The 23,664-nt window shown below is 26.9% G+C and overlaps 2 protein-coding genes across 2 annotated transcripts in view; both read right to left on the minus strand.

The window, feature by feature from the left end:
* Positions 1-2,116: 2,116 nt before the first annotated feature.
* LOC112603376 (probable elongator complex protein 3) lies at positions 2,117-7,635 on the minus strand. The gene is made up of 10 exons (XM_025351905.1): positions 7,296-7,635; positions 6,883-7,130; positions 6,587-6,790; positions 5,767-5,921; positions 4,385-4,673; positions 4,111-4,328; positions 3,682-3,814; positions 3,361-3,485; positions 3,112-3,293; positions 2,117-2,305 (listed from the first exon to the last, which is right to left on the minus strand). Exons 1-10 carry the CDS (start codon positions 7,309-7,311, stop codon positions 2,220-2,222), a joined length of 1,656 nt encoding a protein of 551 aa, XP_025207690.1. The 5' UTR covers positions 7,312-7,635; the 3' UTR covers positions 2,117-2,219.
* Positions 7,636-13,726: 6,091 nt separating this feature from the next.
* LOC112603348 overlaps positions 13,727-23,664 on the minus strand; it is a 111,007-nt gene continuing 101,069 nt past the window's right edge. Inside the window, exons 7-9 of the mRNA XM_025351872.1 lie at positions 23,344-23,506; positions 20,041-20,209; positions 13,727-14,817 (exon numbers count right to left, since the gene is read on the minus strand). Of these exons, the coding sequence (XP_025207657.1) occupies positions 14,628-14,817; positions 20,041-20,209; positions 23,344-23,506 (522 nt within the window). The 3' untranslated portion in view covers positions 13,727-14,627. The remainder of the gene's footprint in view (positions 14,818-20,040; positions 20,210-23,343; positions 23,507-23,664) is intronic.

Below are 23,664 nucleotides of genomic sequence, written 5' to 3' on the forward strand. Positions count from 1 at the left end.
TTTTTTCGTTTACATTTTTAAATTTGTTTCATTTAAGAACGTTTTCGATTTTTGGTGTAAACAAAAATTTTCAGAAACTATATAGAAAGACTAGCGCATTTTTAAATTTAAAATGATTTGTTTAGAATCTAGTCAAGATCGTATTAAGGAATTTTTCGCCCACGAGCAATGACGCTTTTTTCAACACTTTTTTTAGTATCATAGACCATATAATAGTGGTGGCCAAATTTTTTTCACCTTGAACCATAAAATTAATTAATTTTTATGTTTCCCTACCTATCTCATTAACAATTTAATTCTCAGTTAATGGTTTAACAATTTTAACTAGATATGTATTCTTTAATTCTCTATATCTATACATTTTTTAATAGTAGGTACTATATAGTAGGTATACTTCTATAGTTCTATAAGCTAAAACATAAGTAACTTAGGTACTATCTACCTGACTACCTATTTTTTATTATATTACAAATTATGATGAATGATATAGGTACTAGGTATTAATAATAAATCATAACCATAATTTAAAGTATCAAACACATATAGAACGATGCAGTATTATGAATTGACACCCCAGGAAACTTGCGTCATCATTTTTTAAAAGACTGGTGTATAGTGGCACATACTACATTTTTCTTAAACAAATATAACGGTTTTGTATATTCTTATGGAAAAAAAATCTTACAATTTCTCTGCGATCATCTAGTAGTTTTAACTGTTTTAAGATCTTAATTTTCCACGATTGAAATATAACATACAAATAAACAATGGTCAGCAATCTTCATATGTGCATAATATATAAAGAAAAAACAAACTCAATGACTTATGTAATAAACAGGAATATTATGTAACCAAGAGAATTATTGATACCAAAAATTGTTACTAAGGAACATTGTAATTGTAAATAATGAATATACATATGAAATAGGCTAGGTTAGGATAATTATTTGTTATTATCAGTCATTACCTACCCAAGTCAAAAAAAATGGTTTTAAAATAAATGTTATTAGTCAATCATGTAAAAAGTCAAATTAATTTGTTTATAATATAATTTATCAAAGCAATATTGTTTTTCTAAATATTTAATAAAAGACAAAATGTTAACACATTAAATAGTAATTAATGAATTTGACTTCTAAGACAATTTAATAACTGAAAACACTTTGTAGGGTCATTGTATCACTATTCTAAAAACCGATATAATTCTATCCAAACCATGACTAATATTCACTCTAGGTTTATTTATCATTTCCATTATTTAACATTTAACAAATAAAAATTAAATTAGCATAAATAAAGATTGGCACAAAAATATTCATAGTTTTGCATTTTTTTCATTATTTTGTGGAAAAAATATATGGTTATTTATACCAAATTTAATATTTGTTAAATGTAGTTATACCTATTAAAGTGCTCTTTTTAATATATCGATTAAATTTTGTAGTATAAAATAAATAATTGTTTAAGATTTTATAAATATAAACAAATGAGTTGATAACTTGTGTATCCAATAAAAAATAATGGGTGGTATAAAAATTTAAGCACAAATTAAAAAAAAAAATATATTAATTTGTTTCATGTACAAAAAATATATATTTTTAAAATTTTTGAATTATTTAAAAACAAGATTAAAGAACTAATAAAGTACTTAAAGTATTAGTACAATGGAATTGGGGTTAAAACAATGGTTTTCGTATTATGTTAAAAAATTCAAAAATATTAGAATTTACAATTTGTTCAAAGCATATTTCAATACTTTAGTATCTATATGCATGTGTAAAAGTATATTAAAAGAGAATTATCTGCCCTAATAATTATAATATAATGGTACCATTCATACATTGGTTAACTTTTATACCACTTGCAATAACAATATTAACTAATATGCTTAATTTTAAAATTTCACCAACTAATCATTAAAAAAAAAATATGTACAAAATGATTTACATTTATATTAAACTATGTTTGAAAACCAAAAACAATCACAAAAATTTAATATTTTTCGAGTTCAATCTGAAAATAGTCCACCCAGTTCATTCCATAAACACAACATGTAGCATAGTTTATTGTTTATAACAGGTAGTGTAATAAAATAATATTGCATGTAATTAACTAATTAAATTAATGATTTGCTGAATAGCTTTATTTTAATTCAATAAAAATAATTACAAAATAATTCATTTTTATAACCTTGTTCACCATACTCAGAACATTTGTTATTAAGATAACAACTGTAATTTTTTTGACATATAAGGTCCATCTAATTGGTATCCAAGTTTTTTATAGTAGTTTCTAGTACCAACACCTAAAAAAAAAAAGATATATAATAATTAAAGGATATTTTTAAGTAATTTATATCATAATATATAATTTAAATGGATAAGTAGAATTCATTGTGAATGATTTTGAAATAACTGGTAAATGTATATGACAAGGCATGTTAAATAACATGATGAAAATGGGGAATGATGCAATATGTGATTTAAATAGATTTAAGTACTTAGGATTAGTGGTACAATATAATGTGGTTTTAGGGATAATATTAAAGGTAGTATTATGTATGCATAGACATGGGATGGAGAGAAATGTAAGGTATTTTGTATGATAAGAGGATCCTAAGATATATAGAGACATTAGGGAGGATAGAATAAGAGATGAATCCGTAAACGGGTTATGTAGCCATGTAGGAGTAGTGCTAATTGTAGATGAAATGAAGGAAGATATATTAAGACGGTTTGGTCACGTTATGATAAATAATTTAAAAGTAGTGAGAATGACTATAAAAATTAATCTAAAAAAAAAGAAGGATAGACAAAATATAAAGAGACGCAATAATAGCTTATGTAAGTAGAGATAGAGGACAATGTCCTAAGGAGGTATAGGACAAGGGTGACTGATCCTATATAATTTGGAGTAAAGCATGAAAAACAAGACAAACATAAAAAAAATTCTTTATATAAATATTTATAACACCAATAAATGTCAAAATGACATCAGTTGATGTTTTAAATACAGCAATTTATGATTGATATGTCATAATATGTCAAATAAATAATAAATAGTCTTTAACTGCTATTTATGAAATCATTGAAAATTTAAATATATACAAACCTGAAATAACAGCTATTTTGGTAGACTTGTGTTCTTCTAAAGATATTCTTTCAGCTTCTTCCATTAATAACATACCAAATCCTTGATGTTGAAATTTGGTTGGATCTCTAGCTCGAACAGGAACTACACTTCCATATACATGTAATTCTCTTATAATTGAAACTCTCCCTTTTAACTCGGGCCTATAAATTTTATACACACAATTTAATTTTTTAAAGTTTAAAAAAAAAAGTTCAATGTTATTTATACCTAAATGAATCTGTACACTTGCGCAATCTTAATAAACCAATTAAAATATCTTGTTCAGGGTCTTCGTATGATAAAAATGTTTCCCATCCATTATTAGCAACATAATCTCTACGTATCAATTCAATCTAAAATATTTTTATTAATAATAACTACAAAAATGTACCAAACACAAACTATTAAGTATTAGCTATGTATAATAGTTTAAAAATAAAAATAAAATTATTTATTAATTAGTAAATATAACATTTTTACATTATTAATTTAATCTTAATTTGACAAGTGCTATTATAATTTTAGATAAACATAATAAACTTTACATACTTCAAATGGGCGAATTTTATTATGTATTTCTTGAATTCCAACCTCCCTAGTTCGAACATCACGACATTGTAAGTTAAGATCTTTCATTCTCGCCAAAGCCAGTTCTCGTAAATTACCGTGTTCAACTCCAGATCTATGATAAAAAAAAATATATATATATATATATATATATATATTACATAAAATAAATAAAATTATTTCTTTTCAGATACTTTTAACTTATCATTTGACTTTAAACATATAATTAAATATACATAAAGGTTAAATTAAAAAACATATTGTAATATTATTGAGTATTTATAATTAATGATAATTTTTTTGATCAGTAACATGAATTAACAAATATGGTTATTAATTATATATGAATTAAATACAACACAAGTTAAAAAATTTAAAAAGTAATTTTAGATAAATATTTTATGTACATACGTAACTAATGGCATTGGAATATCTCTTTGAACTCTATAAACACGCGTCCACGGAGGAATAAGACTTAATATATGAGCAATTAAATCTACTAATTCAGAAGGTGAATAACTACGATATCGTCCACTACGCCACAGCTCATATAAACCTGTACCTCTCATTACGAGAGTAGGGTAAATTTTTAAGCCATCAACACGAAAAGCTGGATTTTCAAAAAACTCCTAAACAATAATAAATATGCATAAAATAAAACAATTAATTAATTTTTAATTTATACCTTGAACTGTTGAAAATCTCTTTCTAGATCTACATTGGGTAGATCAGGCATCATATGTGATACAATTTTAAAACCACAATCTTTAGCAAGATTAAATGTCTCACACACTGCTTTAACTGTATGACCTCTATTAGTATCTCTTGCTACATCTTCAAACACAGATTGAACACCAATCTCTAATCGTGTACAGCCATAGTTTAACATGTCAGTTAAATGTCTATTTAAACAATAATCTGGTCGAGTTTCAATAGTAATGCCAATACATTTTACATTACTTCTTTCTGAGTATCTAAGTAGAAACAATAAATAAAACATTATTATAGTTTAACACTCCTTAGACAAGTTATGAAAAAGTTCTATAAACATGATAGAGATCTATAAATGATTTTCATCGATTTCCAGTAAAGCTATGACAGCATTAATAAAATTGATTATGATCAGCGCTCATACATTTTAGAATACCAAAGAAATTAGTAAACCTAATAAAGTGTTGCGATTTAAGCACATTTTTGTTTCTTAGAGACACATCAAAAGAATTTGAGGTCAGGCACGGATTGAAACAAGGGGATGCGTTATCTCCCGCATTCTTCGACTTAGACCTTGAAAAAGCTATAAGAGACATGATAAAAGACCAAGAAATGGAAGTATTGAGACCCAAAATTCCCTACATATCAACTATTAGAAGGCTTTTTAGCGTAAGCACCATAAACCAAATATCATTTTTTTTTTTTTTTTAATTTAAGTTTTGTCACTTATAATCTATTTTTAGAACATTTTTATCATTACCAAATAACACTTAAACATCGATGACAAAATCAATTGTATTCAATAAATCGATACCAGAGTCACAGAGTCAGCACTATCTATGCGTTGTAATGTCCCTTAAACCTAAATGACAAAAAGTGAATTTCTAAAATTTGGTCGCTTTTGCTATGTACAGATGTGAAACATGGTCCACGATACAGTGTAATGAAAACAAGCCATTGACCTTCGAAAAGAAAATACTTAAAATATATATGGGCCTGTATTAAATTACATCATTGGTTTATATGAGCAGAGAAAATGCAGATTTAAGTAAACTGTAAAATGCATTTAATCTACAAGATTTTCTGAGATTAAAAAGGCTAGAATGGGTTGGTTAAAATGGGAATGGTGAGTAGAAAGTTAATTGATTAGACAGGTAAAAACAACTCTTGAGAAGGCCATGACAATGTTGGATGAATAAAATAAATGACTTGATGAGATTAAGAAATGGAATGTATAATGAAGATGTAGAGGATCAAGAAAATTGAAGAGCTCCGGTAGAAGCTACAAAGCGGCTAAATGTCGCACAAAGCAAAAAATAAAAATAAAAATAAAACAAAATATAGTTAAATACATACTTGACAGCTTCTTGAACATTAGAACTTGTATGACCTGATAAAGCATCATGTAAATTCCTGATGAAATAATCTCGGTAGTCTTCAGGTAAACTCATAAATGTACCTCCCATTACTATGAACTCAACCTTATCAACATTATGGCCTAATTGTTTAAGCTATAAACATACAACATAAATAATTTACTATAATAGTTATTGAGTATATCTTAAAAAATGTACAATTTAAATTTAATAGTAAAAACAGTGTTAATAATTCTATAATTAAATTTAAAATATAAATACTTAAAAATCATTATAATCAATAAATTTACAAATCAATAAAACAATGTCAAGGTTTAATTATTTTTTGTCAAAAATAAAGCTCATTTTAAAATTTAAAAAAATTAAAAAACATTTTTGAAACTATTTTATAAAATATTGATATGCTTAAAATTTATAACTACATAACTAAATTAAATCTAACTAAAGATGAATACTTTTGAAAAATATTAATACATCAATATTTAATATTAAACAAATAAGTAGTTTTTTATAATATACAATTTTAGTTGAGCTGATACTTGAACTAGTTATCACTAGTGTCTAGTGATAAATAAATTGTCTGGGATCCTCTTTTTAATTTATTTTCATTGATTTTATATAACTACTAAATTCTTCAATAAAAATATGTATTTGTTCAATTAAATAAAATTTTATATTTATTTTAATCAATAAGACAAATTTTTTTTATAAATATAAAAATTGGATAATGATTTATTTGACCACAAAATGTATGTTGCATCCTATAATTAAATAAAAATTATAAAAACAAAAATAGATACCTGCTCAACTCTATGACGAGTTTGAACATATGGATTGTAATGTGCTCGAATAGCTCTCATTGAAGTAGGTTCATAACCAGTATATGACTGTGTAGAGTATTCAAAATCAGAATCTGGACCACCAGGACAATACACACATATATTTCCAGTCATATTTATATGAGGACAACGATGTGGTTTACACATAACTGCAACAATTGCTACCTACATGATTGTAAATCAACATATATTAGAATAAAATATAAATACAAATTTATTTAAACATAGGCAATTAATAGTTATATTTTAAAACTCACTCCACTGGCTGTTCTAACAGGTTTTGCTTTCAACTTGGGATACAATAATTTTTTAGCATCATTAGGAACAGCTGATATAATATCAACAAGTCGGGGAGATGATTTCAATCCATACTTAGATGATATTTGAGATTTTAATTTATTTAAGTTTATATCTTTGTTTTCCTTTTGTGCAATCAACAATTTCTGAATAATTTCAGCAACTGTAGACACCATTCGTTCTTCGTGGCTCAATTTAGATATATTTTCTACAATTTTAAAAATTGATATATATTTTTAATTAATATAAAACAAATTAATTGATCATTTAAAAAAAATTACAATCAGTCAAATAATCAATAAAATACCAATAGGTACTTTTAATAAATATTATTAATGAGTATCTACTTTTAGGTATATAAGTTTTTACTTACCAATTACTTCAGACATGATAAAATTATAGTAATTTCAATTTTGCATTCAATTTGTCGTCAATAATTTAAAATAAATACATTCAAATAATATTATTTGATTATTTAACTTTCCATCTAAAATTCGAACTTATTTTTGTCTTTTACACTCTTTTCAATATTATTTTATATTCTGCAGTAGTGTATTTGGTCTTGGCTTTGTTATACAGTATGCAGTATAACATTAGCAAGTAATTAAAGTGACAAGTAAGCAGTAAACTAACTAAACTAGAGAGTATTAAGTGTCTAAATATTAATATTAAACAATAAACTTACAACTCGTATAAATTTAATTGTAGGATTAGATACCACGTGAATCGAGATAAATTGATAACATTAAAGTTGAAGTGATTAAATGGTTTATACCATTTATATTAATAAGAACCTTGGTATAGAATTTAAAAAAATATTACTTATAGTGGTACGTATATTATGTGCTCACGAAAATTCAAAATTATTTTAACATCGTATTATCGTAAATTGTAGATATTAAATGATATTCTATGACACTATATAATGTACTCGTACATTGTACACTGACTACTAAATAAATAACAATTCCAATCGTGCTTATAAATGATTAAAATAATGATAATATGATATTATTGATTCAACAATTGTTCAAATTTCAAATCATGGCTATATAGTAGGTATATAGTTTCACCGTTTACATTTTTTATAATTACAATTATTATATAATTTTGAATCAATGTGTGAATTGTGGGTATATATTAGTTGACTGCTTGATTTGAGACCGTGTCTGAAGTTTATTGGATTCAAGTTGGTAGAATACTGATCTAGAACTCCTACCAAAGTACTGAGTAAGTCACTAATAAAATAATAATAAACATTCCATAAATATCTATTGATGGAAAAAAGCTGTAATTATTTTAGAAATTTCTACCACGAGTTATAGAGAAATACTTATCAATAGTTACCACGCTTTTCTATTGGTATGTTTAAGTATATTAAAAATAAAAATACTGCAGTCGTAAGCATAATAATAGGTGTACCTATACAATTTTTTAAGAATAAAATATATCGGAAATGCTTGAAACATTTTAATCACTACAACAAGACAGGTACTACGTAGAACGGTAGAACCACCAAAAACTTGATATTTTAAACATAATAAAATCATAAGTTTAGTCACAAAAATATCTCATAATTTATTCAAATACTCATTAATTGATATTGAGAGGACGTTTTACGCCTTTACTTGTATGTTATGTTGTCTTCGACCTTCGTGGTTTCGCCATACAAACATAAAGCAGCAAATTTGTATTTTGTAGAACCAATTGTGTGTTATTACTTATTAGGTTTAACACTAGAGTGAATTGATTTATTACCAAAAAAAATTAAAGATAAGAATACATTACCTAGACATAGTGTTAATTTATTATTGATAATTTAATTTTTAAACTAGGTATGACTGTAATGTGAGCATAGGTATTTATTAATTACTAGTAATATTTACAACACTTACATTTTATTTTTTATTTTATTTTATTACTTAAAAATTAAAAAATCGAAAAAACCAACGTTCAAGAACAATAATGTTTTCACCTTTAAGTTTTATGATAAGTCAACTCATTCTAATATTAAAGTTAACAATACGTAATTGATTCTAATAAACACAAATTTGCCATATTGGATATTTTTTAAGCGGAAGAACTCATACAGCTGTTTAAAATTTCTCATAAAGTTCTCTAGCTTATCTTACTTAATAAACTTAATAAATAATAAGTTTAAAATACAAGTAGCCCTTATAATATTTTAATAAATTGAAATGATAAACTTAAAATGAATACAATTTTTAATATTAATATATCTACCATATCTGAATAATTCACTATCCTACTAAGTGCTGAATATTGGATAATATAAAAATATTATGAAATTGTCTTTATGTAGATGTTTGAGAGTTCTCAAGGTCATGCATTGAAGAAATGCCAAAAATACAAGTGCGTACACACATATACTTTAAAATATAATTTTCGTACACGATAGCACTCGCTACCCAGTCAAATGTACCGACGTACCTATACAAAAATAAAAATTAAATACACGAAATGCCGTGAACAATAAATCTGTTCACTACTTACAAGACCTAGAACTTAGATACTCACAAACTATAGCTGTACTATTTTTTGCTATTTTCAGATTATTTTATTGACTAATAACTATTACCTAATATCCTTATTTATATTTACCCATGTGATGTATATTTAGACCATTTTAATCATAAAAAATATAAATTAAATTTACATGAATACAATTTCATTACTGCTTTAGCAGTCATAGTACAGTGTTCTTACAGGTGGCTGTGGAAATTTAAAAACAACCAGTCAATGTCAACATGTTAATAAAATGGATACGGTGCCCATGTCATAATAATACACTGACTCAACCAGTGCTGAATTTTGCCAATTTTTGATGGGGCTTAATTTTTTTTCATTTATCATACATTTTAGAAATCCAAGTTATAGAAAAATATTATTTTTTCTTTTAACCAATTTATAATAATGGGATGTAATATGAAATATAAATTATACTATTCTTATTATTTATCACAATTATTAAGAAATTTAAAAAAAATTACGAAATTAATTAATAATAAATTATTTATTTTTTAAATTAATCTATTTCGACAAGTTTTTTTCTTGCCTCTTAGATGAACTCCGGAGGTGGGCCTTCTTCGCCTTCAGTACTAATTTTCATATAATATGTGTCTTGTTCCAAAACTTTCAACCTATTACAAAATATTGACATAATTCGATTCATTGCACTGAATGATCGCTCATCCGTATAGCAGTGCGGCTAATCGATAAGAATAAAACTGATTTTACTATTTGTCTTACGTGTTGATAATCACGATATTAGTTTCTAGAAGTTCATATGTAGGATTTCCCTTAATCTCTTTTTTGTTAATATCTACAAATTTAAAAGACTTGAAATTGGAGATTATGCAGTCTTTATCATATTCATATATAGATTAACAGTCACATAATTATTCGATCTATTTTTTTGATGTATTTGTAGATAACTTACTTTAATTTTTAAATACTGAATACCCTTCTATAAGTTTGATTACAGTATCATTAAATTGATGATCCATCTCTTATTACTTCTTCTAAAAATGATAAAATACAACGTAATGTATTTTTATGTTGTCATTTTTTTTTTAACAAATTAAGTATCTTTGAAATTTTGGTGGCATTTTTAATAATAGTGCTATTGTAAACATCTTGTTTTAAACTTTCTACAACGTGATTTGAATTATTTGTCATAATTTAATTATTTAATTAGAGCAGGTAAAATTGAAATACATAATTTAGGAGATTGTAACGTCAAACTTAAGTTACAAATGTCACCTAGTATTTCATTTAATCTACACAACATATTTTGAAACTTTGTTCACGGAAATTTAATAAAACCCTACCAGCTAATGAAGCTAAATCGGCACCATCTTGATGTATATGTTCAAAAATTGTAGTAACAGCAATATATAATTGTTTGATTGCATGAACAATTTTCTAATTATTCAACCAATGAATTTCAATAGGTTGTTTTTTTTTTCTAATAGGATCTTTAATTAAAACTTGTAAGTTGTGAAGTATTTACCCGCGTTTGGGAGATCGATAAAAAAATTTGTAAATATCTTTTGAAAGATCGAACACTTGTTTAATTTTTGGAAATTTATTACCTACGTGGCTATGAATACTGATTAATACAAGTGATAATATATGTGCTCGACAATGTATAAAAGGAATTTTCCTTTCAGTCTTTTCAGTAATAAGTCTACGAACTTCACTTTTATGTTTGATGCTATTATTATATCAAAGCCACACAAACAATAATATTTTATTGGATAAATTATGTTTAGTTAATTTAATTTACAATTTAAGAACTTTAGTATCAGATTAGTCAACAAATTGCTCAACTGGTTGATTATTTTTAACAAAACGAATACAAATAGACACCAGATTTATTATTAACATTTGTATTTTCATTAGCCATCAAAGAAAAATTTAATAATACATTTTTTTTGGCCTTGACGCCGTTGTCGGCATGGCATATGAATATGACTGTCTTATATGTTAAATACCTACATTTTTTTATTTAATTATATTTATAACGCATAATAGTTAATAATAATAAAGTAATATTAATTATAATATCTAACACTTTAAATTAAAAATTTGTTAAAATCCAACGCAGAAAATGAGTATATATCCTTTTGTTTATCGGTTGACCTACTTATATTAATTTTTGAAATGCACCGATTCAGGAAACCATAAATTCTTAATGTTTCAATTTAAGAATTACCTTTGATTATTGCATTTTATGTGCAATACAAAACAGTCAATCTTAAACATTTGGGGTTTAGAAAATGAGATGATTGCCGCTGTATTTTAAACTGCTACTTCCTAGGATCTTATATGGACGAACTGGAATATCATGCTTGTATATTATGATGAGGGTTACTCATTAGGAATAATATTATATTTAACGACTTCAGAACATGCGATCTTTCAATGCTTGCATGTTTTGTATCCGTCTTAACATACAAGTATACAACATATCAAATTTGCGTCCGACAAAATTAATTCTGTATTCTTAGCCTCTTAGATTTATATTAAAGTAAATTGACCTAATGATCAAAGCTAAAGGTAAGAAAATTATCTGTGTTTAAGCATTCAGTTTTTTCCATATTTTTAATTTTAAACTAAATACAAGAATTTTAAACTTGTAATATTTACAAACTCTATATTGCGACGGAAGTGGCGTCCTCTTAAGACAATATAGGGACTAGAGAATAAGTACAGTTAATAATATTGTTTTCATAGATTTAAACTTTTGACAATATTATAGTACTTATTATTTGAATATCAATTGAATAACAAATGCTCTATGCTTATACAGTTATAAGTCATAGATACATAATTCATAAATGTTAAAACTATTTTTCCTAAAACTAAAAATTAGAACATGACGGTTGGTTTGAAAAGAATACACATATCAATATATTTCTTATAATATCAGTGTTATATTATAGTTTCAAAATTATACAATATATATGTGACTTAATCCAAACAATATTATATAGGGATGTCAATTGATAACATTCTAAGTACATATTTTTGTATAATATTATGTACTACGTGTGTGTGTTTGTAACTGAATTGCTATTAATTATATAATAACACAAAATATTACAATCGGAAAAAAAAATCATAACTATACATAAAATTATTGCGAACTAAATGACCTTTTATCTAATAAACATAATATTTAAGCTACATGCGTCCATCCGGAACTAGTGAACGATGAAAAAAAGTTTATACACGAAAAATTGGTCCATTTACACATCATAAATATCTAAAAATAAAATATTTTATACCCATACATAGTGTTTATATATATATTTTTTTTTATTATTATTTTTTTAATACCATTTTATTAAATTTTAATCACTTAATCAAATTCTTTAATCGTTTGTCGTTTTTCTAACATTTATTATATTATACTCGGTTATTAGGAATCAATAATATAGTATAATAATAATAATAATAATAATAATAATAATAATAATAATAATATTATAATATATGATATTTTTTTAAATTTTTTTTTTTTTTTTAATCTATAACAACACATTTGTAGAAAGCAAAAACATTGAAATTAAGCGACTAAACTAAAAAAAAAGCGTAAAAAACAAATATGTATAAAGATACCACCGACCGGGCCAAATACAATTGGTACAAATAGTTGGTACATAATAATATATGTTCGTCGGACGTCGAGTCGTTATACTTAATTGCGAGTGTGTTAGATGGGCGTCGGGTGAGAGAGTTAGGTGCGGTGATGGTGGTGATTATCGGAAAGCGTGGTTCGAAGTCGATGAGTTGATAGTACGTATACAATATCGGTCGTACCACCAGCGAACAATATAATAATTATAATTAGTGGATGAAAATAATAACGGTATAACGTGAGCTCGGAGGATATATATGATTATTATTATTATTGATATCGTTTGTTCAGCAATTAATGATGACTAGATATATAATATATGTGCACGTGTGTGGTTTGAAGAATATTTTATATTGGAACGATCGAAAAGCAAAACAGATATTGGAGCGGCGTCGTTTACGACTGCAAAAAAAATAATGTGAAGATAATGTGTGACGGCGAGGGTGCGAGTTGCGGACGAGTGTTTGGCGGGAGGGTATATCGATTCCATTTCCACGCGAGCGGACCGCTAAATAAACGCACACGAAAGTAACCGATATGGCCATCATCATCATCATCATCATCATCAATATATTATATTATGATGTATAATGCACATCATATGAAAAATCATATTTTGAGTAGTAGTAATGATAATAATAATAATAATAATAATGATAATAAAAATAAAATCAACTAATTTCCGTAAAAAATAATAATAAAAATCATGAATAAAAGAAGAGGTAGGTGGTAAAACGGAGCGCGCAGCGATTATAAATTAAACATAAATATATATTAATTATATTATACCTATAATACTTATAATTATACATATTATATAGCGCGCACAGACGACAAACGAGAATATGTGTATGTGTGTGTGTGTGTGTGCATAATTTCTTATAAAAAATGATTTTTCACAATTTAGTTTTAAAAAATAAATAAAATTTAAGTATAAATTTTTTTTTTTTCATTTCGGTTAACGTATGGTTAAGTACATTATCATTTTGTCAATAACGAGTAAAATCAGCTGCGTAAACCATCTGCTGGTCGAAAAAGTTTTTGATTTTGAGATAATTTGTTTTCTCAAAATACAAAATATATCTTTAAATCCAATCACCACAACAGTGTCGGCGGGGAAAGGGATGCGCGCAAATATAATAATATATATAATATAATAGCTATCTTTTTTTAGTCTCGGGGCCGACGATCCCGTCCAAAGGGTTTTTTTTTCGGCCCCGCAGACACGGAACAAAAAAAAAAAATTAGTTTTTATCCATACATGTTGTACAGGTATGACATAATGATATTATGATATCACGTATTATCGTTTTGCAACGTTCCGACAATAAAATAATAATAATAATAATAATAATTTAAGAAAAGAGCGAATACAATATTGAAACGAACGTTATTAAATAGTCGTAATAATAGTAATAATGATCATAATAATAAATAATATAAAGGCGACAATCGCGACGGTAGTATGGAAAAACCGTAGCGGCGATGGTGCACGGCGAGGAGAATGAAAACGCGGCGACGGCGGCGGACACGTCTTGGTCAGAGCGTCGGCTTTTTCAGCAACCGTTTTTGCCGGCAATCGTAGACGCGGCGGCAGAAGAATATCAGATCTGTCGGCGCGCCGTCGGCGGGCAGATGCCTGGCCCTCGGGTTAGCCTCGCGCAACGGTGGCACCACCGCCTTGCACAGCACCAAGTTCTCTTGTACCGACTTAATGTGCTTCCGATGCCTGTGACGTACCGAAAACAGAAAACAATATCGTTAGTTCATTATTAGGTACAATTATTATTAATAATATTATATAATAAACAATAATAATGTCATAGTTCACGATCAACACAATAATATTTATCATTGACGGAATGGGACAGCGAGATCATAATATTATTCAGGATACGTAGGATCAAAAATGTATTTTGAGATTTATTTTTTAATAGATTTTAATTGTTGTTAGCAAACGAGAGATTTTGGATTTTGATAAATGTGCGAGTGTGTGGAACGAGGAGTGTCAAATTTGTTAAAGTTTATTAAACAGTATTTTAATATAAAATTGTCTTCTAAATTTTCTTTGACTTAATCATTTTTAAAATAATATTTCTTCTTGTTTTAATTTATATTAAAGTAAAAACAACCAATTATTAAAATAACGCAATGTTTTATAATAATTTAAAATCTGAACGTAACTCTATTATGCGAGCGCGGCTCTGATTACGGTTGTTGGTTGATGATGTTTTTTTGCATTCCACGCAAAATTCCGAATTAACGCTCCGTTTTATTTTATCGAATTCACGTTGACGAGAGGCATAATTTAAAATTAAAATCTATATCTTAACTAATTGTATATTATTGTGGTAATGTAAATAACGTGAGCCGTTAAAAACCGATTAATATGAATAATATATGGTAGTTTAAAAAAAAATAGATATTGAATTGTGAAAGCTAACAGCGCAAATTCATTAATTTGGTTTATTTTTATTTCGACTATTTTTAATCATCTATAATTATTTGAGTTTCTATACAGATTAATGATATGATTAATATATGAATTCAGTTGAGATTGAGTTAACAGCCGTAGCTCGAAAAATACAATTTATTTCGACTGACTTTTTCAATTTTCTATATAATAATATGAGCTGTTATACGAATTCTGTCAATTCAGATGAGTTAAGCTCGATCTACATCCTGCGGCATTATAGTATATACACATGGGTTGTATACAAAAATGTTCTACCCTCGTAAAGGTCGTATTTCTACAGTTGATAACCATTTTCGGTTTACGAAGGGTGTTGGAAACCGAAATCAAAAAACAATTAATCGAATTAGACGAGAACGATTTGCTTCTCGATCAGTCACCCCGCGGCTAACACCACTGTAGCGATGGCGTAGTGATTTTATTATTATTATTATTTTTTTTTTTTGTCGTCAATGTTGATTGCGAGGTTTTAATGTTATTAAACGCTAGTGCGTATTACCCACCCGTCAACGATTGTAAACATAAACATATATTATGTATTAAAAGGCGAATAAATTATTATCGTGATCGATACGCACGTCGTCGCGATTTACTGGCCAACGTATTTAAATTGGCTACACACACTTATTTTGCTTCGCAAGTCAATTTTAGAGAATTATTTTTTTGGCAACGGTTAACTCCCGATATATAGGTACACATTCGATATTAGTGTATGCTGACAATTTTTTTTTGTAAAAGTATATTCTTTTACTTTTGATGATGAAGTTATATAAAATACAAATATGGGTATAGTCGTTATAAATACTACAATAGATACAATTAGATTTTGAACATAAAAAATTATCCACTAAAAATTCTATGCCAAAACTATTTTCAAAACAATTTGATTTTTTTACAAACTTCCGTTGCTTCCGACTGATCGTTGTAAATGCACCATTTTATACCAAAAATCAAATCTGCTTAGACGAAGACATATAATATGAAGATACATGATATACATGAAAAATAATATTTCAGAAACAGATAAATAAAATCTTCCACCCGTTGTACTATTATAATAGTATTATATGTTTAGACTGTTTAGAGGATTAGACCAACCAAAAAAATATATATCTCAACCAAATCTTGACAATCCCCAAATCCTCCCAATAGGTTGAAAATAAACCACTACTATGACCATCTATTTCCTGCGTAATCCTTTTTATCTGAAATCCTATACATAGTCAAGTGCCGTCATGTGAGCGGTTTCTTCTTCGAATCAAGTTATTTTCTAAGATAAAACCATTTTCTGTAAATATTTTTTAAATTACACACACAAGATGGGCTCGAGAGTATTAGCACACCTTTTTATTTCAGTAAGATTTAAATTTGTTTTATACAATTATTTAAAGTTTTATATTATTATTTTTTTTTTTTTTGCCAATTTTTATATATTATGTACGAGGTTTTTAGAGTTCTTTAAAGTAGGTACCTATCCAGAATTGCAAATTTTTAAGTGCTATTTTATAGATATAGTCTTATGTGTGGATGGAATCATTTATTATCATATAGTTTATAGAATTTTTTTTATTTATTCATCATTTTATCAAGGAAAATTATAGATTATTATAATTTTTCAAACAAAGAAGTAATTCAAATTATATACGTATGAATATAATATTTATATAATATTCCTAAACAATTATAATATATCTATTTTTGTGGCAAGTTATATTATAAATTCATATTTTAATAGTGTATATCATTAAGCAAAATGGATTGTCCTGTATAATATTACTAATTGTCATATGTCACGCATTCGCAAGGGCGAAATCGACGTACCATTTTAGAAAATATTAAAAATACTGTGCGGTAACTATAGATAATGAAAATAAATAAATAATAATGAAAACGATCACGACGACAACAACAACAACAACAACAACAACAACAACAACAATAACCGTAGTACGAATTTCAGAATACATCGATGAACGAAAATAACATTTAGGGATGGTGTAACTTAATTTTCACATATTGTTCGGGTTAGAATTTGAAAACAAAGCTTTTTTTACTAAAACTTTTCAAAATATAAATTTAATTTATATATTAATAAATATATTAATATATATATTGTATTAATCCATTTAAATTTTAAACAAAAACATACCTTGTTTTGTGTTCAAATTCTTAAAAGTTAAAATATTAATACATATATATAATAACATTTACAATCTGTACATTAAAAGTAATGATAAAATGATTCGGAAACAGTGAGCAGGGAAACTATTCAGTGATAGGATCCTTAATATTAATATTAATGTTCATGGTACATAATTTGGGGTATAAAAAATATATTATCATGTTTAAGTAAACATTTTCAACGAATTTTGAAATGTATGAATTTCTCCAAGTCCGTAGTCCATTTATAGTAGTATTATTGTTATTGCGGATAAACCGCAATATTTCAAAGTTCGTGAACAGACGGACGAAGCCATTCGTGGTTGAGTATATATAGTCGTCCATGACGTGTGCAGATTTTTATTTTATTTTCAATAATACTTTTACGACAAACCATATATATACCGACATCGTATACATGTACGAATAATTATTATATTATGACGTTTGCACGTCGCGATTTCTAAGTACGTTTTATAAATGACTAACTGTGAGAATTGAGAAAAACCGCATAAAATACTACAATAGATGCATGGATAGAAATTATTATTAAAATATCACGTATTCGATGGATAGATTTTAATTGGCGTTGGCCATAAAAACCGTTAATGAAGTTTATACGGATTATGTATTGTATGATTCGATTTAATTCCTGAATTTTTTCATTAAAAATGTATTCATTTATATTTATCACTAGGAACCTAACATTAAATATAATACTGATTCAATACATTAATATTATAATTATAATTTAAAATATATTTTAGAACTGATCAAATAAAATCAATCATGATTATGATTAATTTTATAAAGTAATTTTAAATTTTATTTATGTTAAAATCATTTTAATCCTTAAGTATATTGAAAAATTCTAATCGTACCTAATGGATATTTCTAAACTTTAATCATATGTTAATATGGATTTTTTTTTTTTGTCAACACTGTATTTTTTGTGAATACCATGAGTAAAAAAATAAAACGTAATTCGAAAAAAAAACACAAAATTATGTATTATGTATAGAACATATCGCTAACTGTTTATTATTATTGTTGTTGTTGTTGTTGTTAATGAAAATCGATATTACTAGAATTGACGTATGACGTCGTCGTTTATTAGGTATACCATTATTATTAGGTCAATATTGCGGCAAGAAAGCGACCCATAATCCAATCATAATAACATTTCCACAGCACATAATATAATATTATACTTAAAAAAAAACGAAACGATATTGCACGTAAGACGACGGTGATACGTTGGAAATAATATGTTATATTTTATAGAATATAGTTACAAAGGCGGTGGCGTGTTGTTTCGGAATTCGAATACTATAACATTATAATAATAATATATTCGTCACAAGTTCGTGCATACTGTAGATGCAAAAGTCATGACCTGCATTATAATATTATTGTGTAGAAATTTGTTTTTTTTTTTTACTACTATATGTAACATAATAAATATACAAATTTCAGAGACCAGCAATATTAATACATTATTTTAGCGAGGATGAGGTATTTTAATAAAAAAAATTGTTGAGATAGACCCATAACACGAAGATACAATGGTTGCCTCATACTCGTAACACGCGCTTAAGTCATAGTAGTAAAAATAATAATTATACAGGGTTGGTTTATGTTTTCAGTTAGTTATATTTTTTAAAAAGTTATCAGGTTAAGGCACAGAGGATTTAATGTCGAAACTATAGGTATCTATAAACGAGGAAGGGGACAAGCATATTATATGTAGCACAATCAAAATACAATTTTTAAATCATCAATTTGGTCGGGTAGGTTGTAGGTATCAAATACACAGTTGTCCCGGTACAACATATTAAATATTAAAGAACCTATCTGTTCTGTAACGTTCCCCATTATGTCGATATTTAAAAATTATATCATTCAAATTCAACAATCTCTCTTTAAAGACCACCAATAAATAAATTTAAAAAAACATATTTTTTTTTTTACATATTAATATTATAGATTTAAAAATTGCTACTTATAAATAAATACCAAATCAGAATGACCAGTATTCTCCTTGAATTTCGAAAATTCTGCGTCTTAAATTAAATCCTAATTTATAATAATACAGTTTATTTAAAATTAAACTGATTTGCCCAGTATGATTTCATAACTAAGTTAAATACTATCGAAAGTCGTACTGTTTTATCGTGCGTAAACACATCAAGTTTATTTAGGTACCTACCAACTATCTACCAACCCGAAAGTTTTGTGGGCCAGGATATTATGAGAGAACGATTTCAGTAAATAATTGAAATATTATGTTATCGGTATATTCATATGCAAGACACGGACCTGCAATACTCGTTGAACGTCAAGACGTAACACCGATCGTCGATACAGGCCACGCTGTTGACGTCTCTGTGCTTCGACGCGAACAGCTCGTCGGGCATGTCTTCCTTTAGCCGTCCCTGTTTCGTGTGTTCCGGTCTGTAGTACCACAGCAGCGACATCATCATTTCTCCTGTGAACACGCGTCACCGTTTATGATTAAAACGAGTTAAGTATGCATATTATTATCCGGGTGTGTAGCCAGGATTTTTTAAGGGGAAAGGTGGGTGTTTTAATTTTAAATTTGAATTTAAATATAACTTGCATGAGATTTATACACTACTATACATTGTAGTCATCAATCTTCAAATAGTAATAATATCTTATATGACAACATAATATATATTTTAGATATCTGAAGCATAATATAATAATAATAAATATAAATAGGCTTAAGGGAGGAGGGGAGTTACAAAATCAAGAAAGCTACAAGAAAGTTCATTGTTTTGGAGCAACACCTTTTGCAGTGGATCGATATAACCCGAAGAAGAGGAGGGGTAGAGGAAAGCTGGTCAATTTGCACTTATGTAGGTAATAGAATAGTACGTACAAGAACTGTCGAATTAAGGCATTTGGATTATTACTTATAAGTTATAGGTTATTAATAATATTTATTATAAAAATGGGTAAAACAGCGTTCAAATTAAGTGACCCTAACTTATTATTTTTTGAGCAGTGTTAAATCGATCGAATATTAGTTAAAATTCCCGAAACAAATTATTTTCTATATTATAATTTGAAACCAGTATTATTCTATTGTTGTTTTCATTAAAATACATATATTAATATTATCTAATATTTAAATACATTGATTTTTTTTTTTATTTTTAAAATATTTGGATTTCCAATAACTCGTTAGACTAAACTTTCACCGAAAAAATCAAATTCAAAGAAAACCAATCACGTATAACGGAGAACAAGTTTAAGAATTCAACGAATCGCAACGCATTATGAAAGTAACTCAAGTCGAATATTAAATACCCAAATATTATGTAATTGTAATCAAATTTTAATATTAATATAATACAATAGTAACGTGTAATCCAACTTTTCTGATCTTAAGAATGATTTTTAATTATTTCAACTTATAAATGTATTTATGGGTTATTGATTACTATTTGGTAGGTTGTCATAATATAGGTAATATCATCGTAGAAATATTTGTGGTTGGTACATAGGTACTAGTGGTACTACACGTTACGAAAAGTATTATGTATACAGAGCACACTTTTCACTAACTCGTGAAATTGAGTTTATAAATTGTTAAGATAGTAAATGTGTAGACGTGATTAAAGCTGTATACAAATATTACACATTTTACACGAGTTCCACGTTCATTTTCACACCATCTTAGACCCGTTTAAATGTTTATTATCTTTTTATAGAACTTCATAACTAGTGAATTGATTATTGAATAATTAAAAATAATAATTTTTAATTCATATAATTTATTAATGCACAATGGTGGTCTTGAAAAATTATGTATACACATCTACATCATTTATAGATAATAATGCGGGGGCTTCTTCCCACTATCGACACTATTCAGTTTATTTTTTACGTAGGTATGTAATATAAATAGTGATTCATATTAAAAATTATAATCCATAAGTAATGATAAACATATTATGATGCCAAAAAAAATACCCGAAAAACTGTATAATTTGTCACAAATATATAAATGAAACATTTTTGTTTTTAACAAATTTTACATAATTTGTAAATTACAATATCTGTTATAATTTGTATTTTAGGTATTTAGTAATTGTGCTGATATTTAATTTTCATGACTTGTTGTCATTAGCATCTTTATGGGAGGTTAACCAATTTTCAGCATAGTTTTTAGGAAAGGGGTAATAATTAATACACTGTACCTGTGGCTTGTGTACTGCGTACCTGTGTATTATGATTTTCGTTATGAGTAAATGCATAAATTAAAAATTTTAAAGTGAGTACACGCTGTGTACCTTCCACTACATTGATGTTATTGCATTCCTTTCAACTTTTGCGCAATAAAAAAATATAATATACATAAAAACCCATTTTCAAAAAATAAATAAAAAATGTGATAAATTTGGTTTAACGTTTTTATGTCTAGTGTATTTTAGAATAACCAATTCACAATGTAATATAATATCGATAAAATGTTCCCTTTGTGTTAAATAATTGAATTTAGGTTTCATTTAAGTCAATAATAGTATTGATAAATACAAATACACGGACTGCCAATAAAGAACACCAAAGCTCGAGTGAAATTTTCGACTAGGTACTTAAAATAATTTTAATTCGACCTCAAACGGCTCAAACAGTATTATAATGGCAGCAGGTGGACGAGGGTATTTTTTTAAAGGAGGATTTTTACAAACTTTTCATCTTTACGAATTGTTTTAATTATATTTAACCCGTTATTTTCAGCGTGGTGAGGTATTATTCAAGTTATCATTGCCTATTGACTATTGTATATGTTTATTACTCTTAGTATACCCTTATACTCCTTAAATCAATAAAATATAAAGTAACCGTAAACAGATAATGGTTTTACTTTACATTAAATGTATCTTTTCATTGAGTAGATCACTATAATGGAGGAGGAAAATTTGAATTCAATGATAAATAATTGCATACGATGAAAAACGATTTTTGGCGGATACCCGCCAAGATAGTCAACTATTATGGTGGTTATGATAATTAAAAAATAAAAACTGGGAAATTTCTACTTTTGAACCACCAAAGCATAAACTTATAGATTCAATTATTTTTTTGTATTAGTAACCTTCTTCAAAGATGATGATCGGAGCATTTTTTCTAATACAAAAAAAGTCTTTAAGCATTAAAAAAAAAATTAAACCACTTCATTGTAAAATCAATACATTCATCGTTCATCTCAAATCTAAAATAATTGTATATTTACGGAGATTTTAATCGACTGTCAGCATTCATCTAACATGATTCTTACTAACATAAAGTGAGAGACATTTTTATACACGACAAAAGATAATATAATATTAATGCGCTTGACAATTTAATTTTAAATACGTATTATAAATGTATAAACATTAAAAATGATCATACCTAACATAAAGGTGTTTGAGTTATATAAAAAAAAAACAAAATTATTTGAGTATAAATAATTTTTATAGTAATATAATATTATATTATAATTAAGTCGTGTCAAGTACTCGAGTAACTACCACAATATATTGCAGTAGTCATATTTTTATAGTAATAATAATAATAATAATAATAATGGAATCTATAAAAACTTACCGTTGACGGGATCTTCCCACAAGTTGGCGATTTTGGCGATAAATGGCAAGTCGTTTTTACGAGAACCCGACTTGAGAAGAACGCAGTCCCTTGCGTATATGGTGTCGCCTTGCATGTGACGCATACATGGGTAACACTTCCTCAACACTGGTGTATCGTCATTCTGTGTGAACCGATAACAATATTATACTAATATTAGGTACTATTGTCGTTATTACTACGAGTACTTATTATTATACCCCACCCTCGGAATCGTTCACAAAATATATACTTAAATGAAATATTTTCTCCAACGGACTTCTAAACAGCGAGAACTTTCAT

Source organism: Melanaphis sacchari, unplaced genomic scaffold (assembly GCF_002803265.2).
Source record: "Melanaphis sacchari strain LSU unplaced genomic scaffold, SCAv2.0 Contig106_pilon_pilon, whole genome shotgun sequence".
NCBI classification, from domain to species: domain Eukaryota; kingdom Metazoa; phylum Arthropoda; class Insecta; order Hemiptera; family Aphididae; genus Melanaphis; species Melanaphis sacchari.

What these genes read in the sequence shown, in the direction of transcription:
- LOC112603376 (XM_025351905.1), bottom strand. An exon ending in CTCGTCATAGAGTTGAGCAG is followed by an intron (nt 5,922 to 6,586) that starts GTATCTATTTTT and finishes GTATGTTTATAG; the next exon opens with CTTAAACAATTAGGCCATAA. An exon ending in CAAAATAGCTGTTATTTCAG is followed by an intron (nt 2,306 to 3,111) that starts GTTTGTATATAT and finishes TTTTTTTTTTAG; the next exon opens with GTGTTGGTACTAGAAACTAC.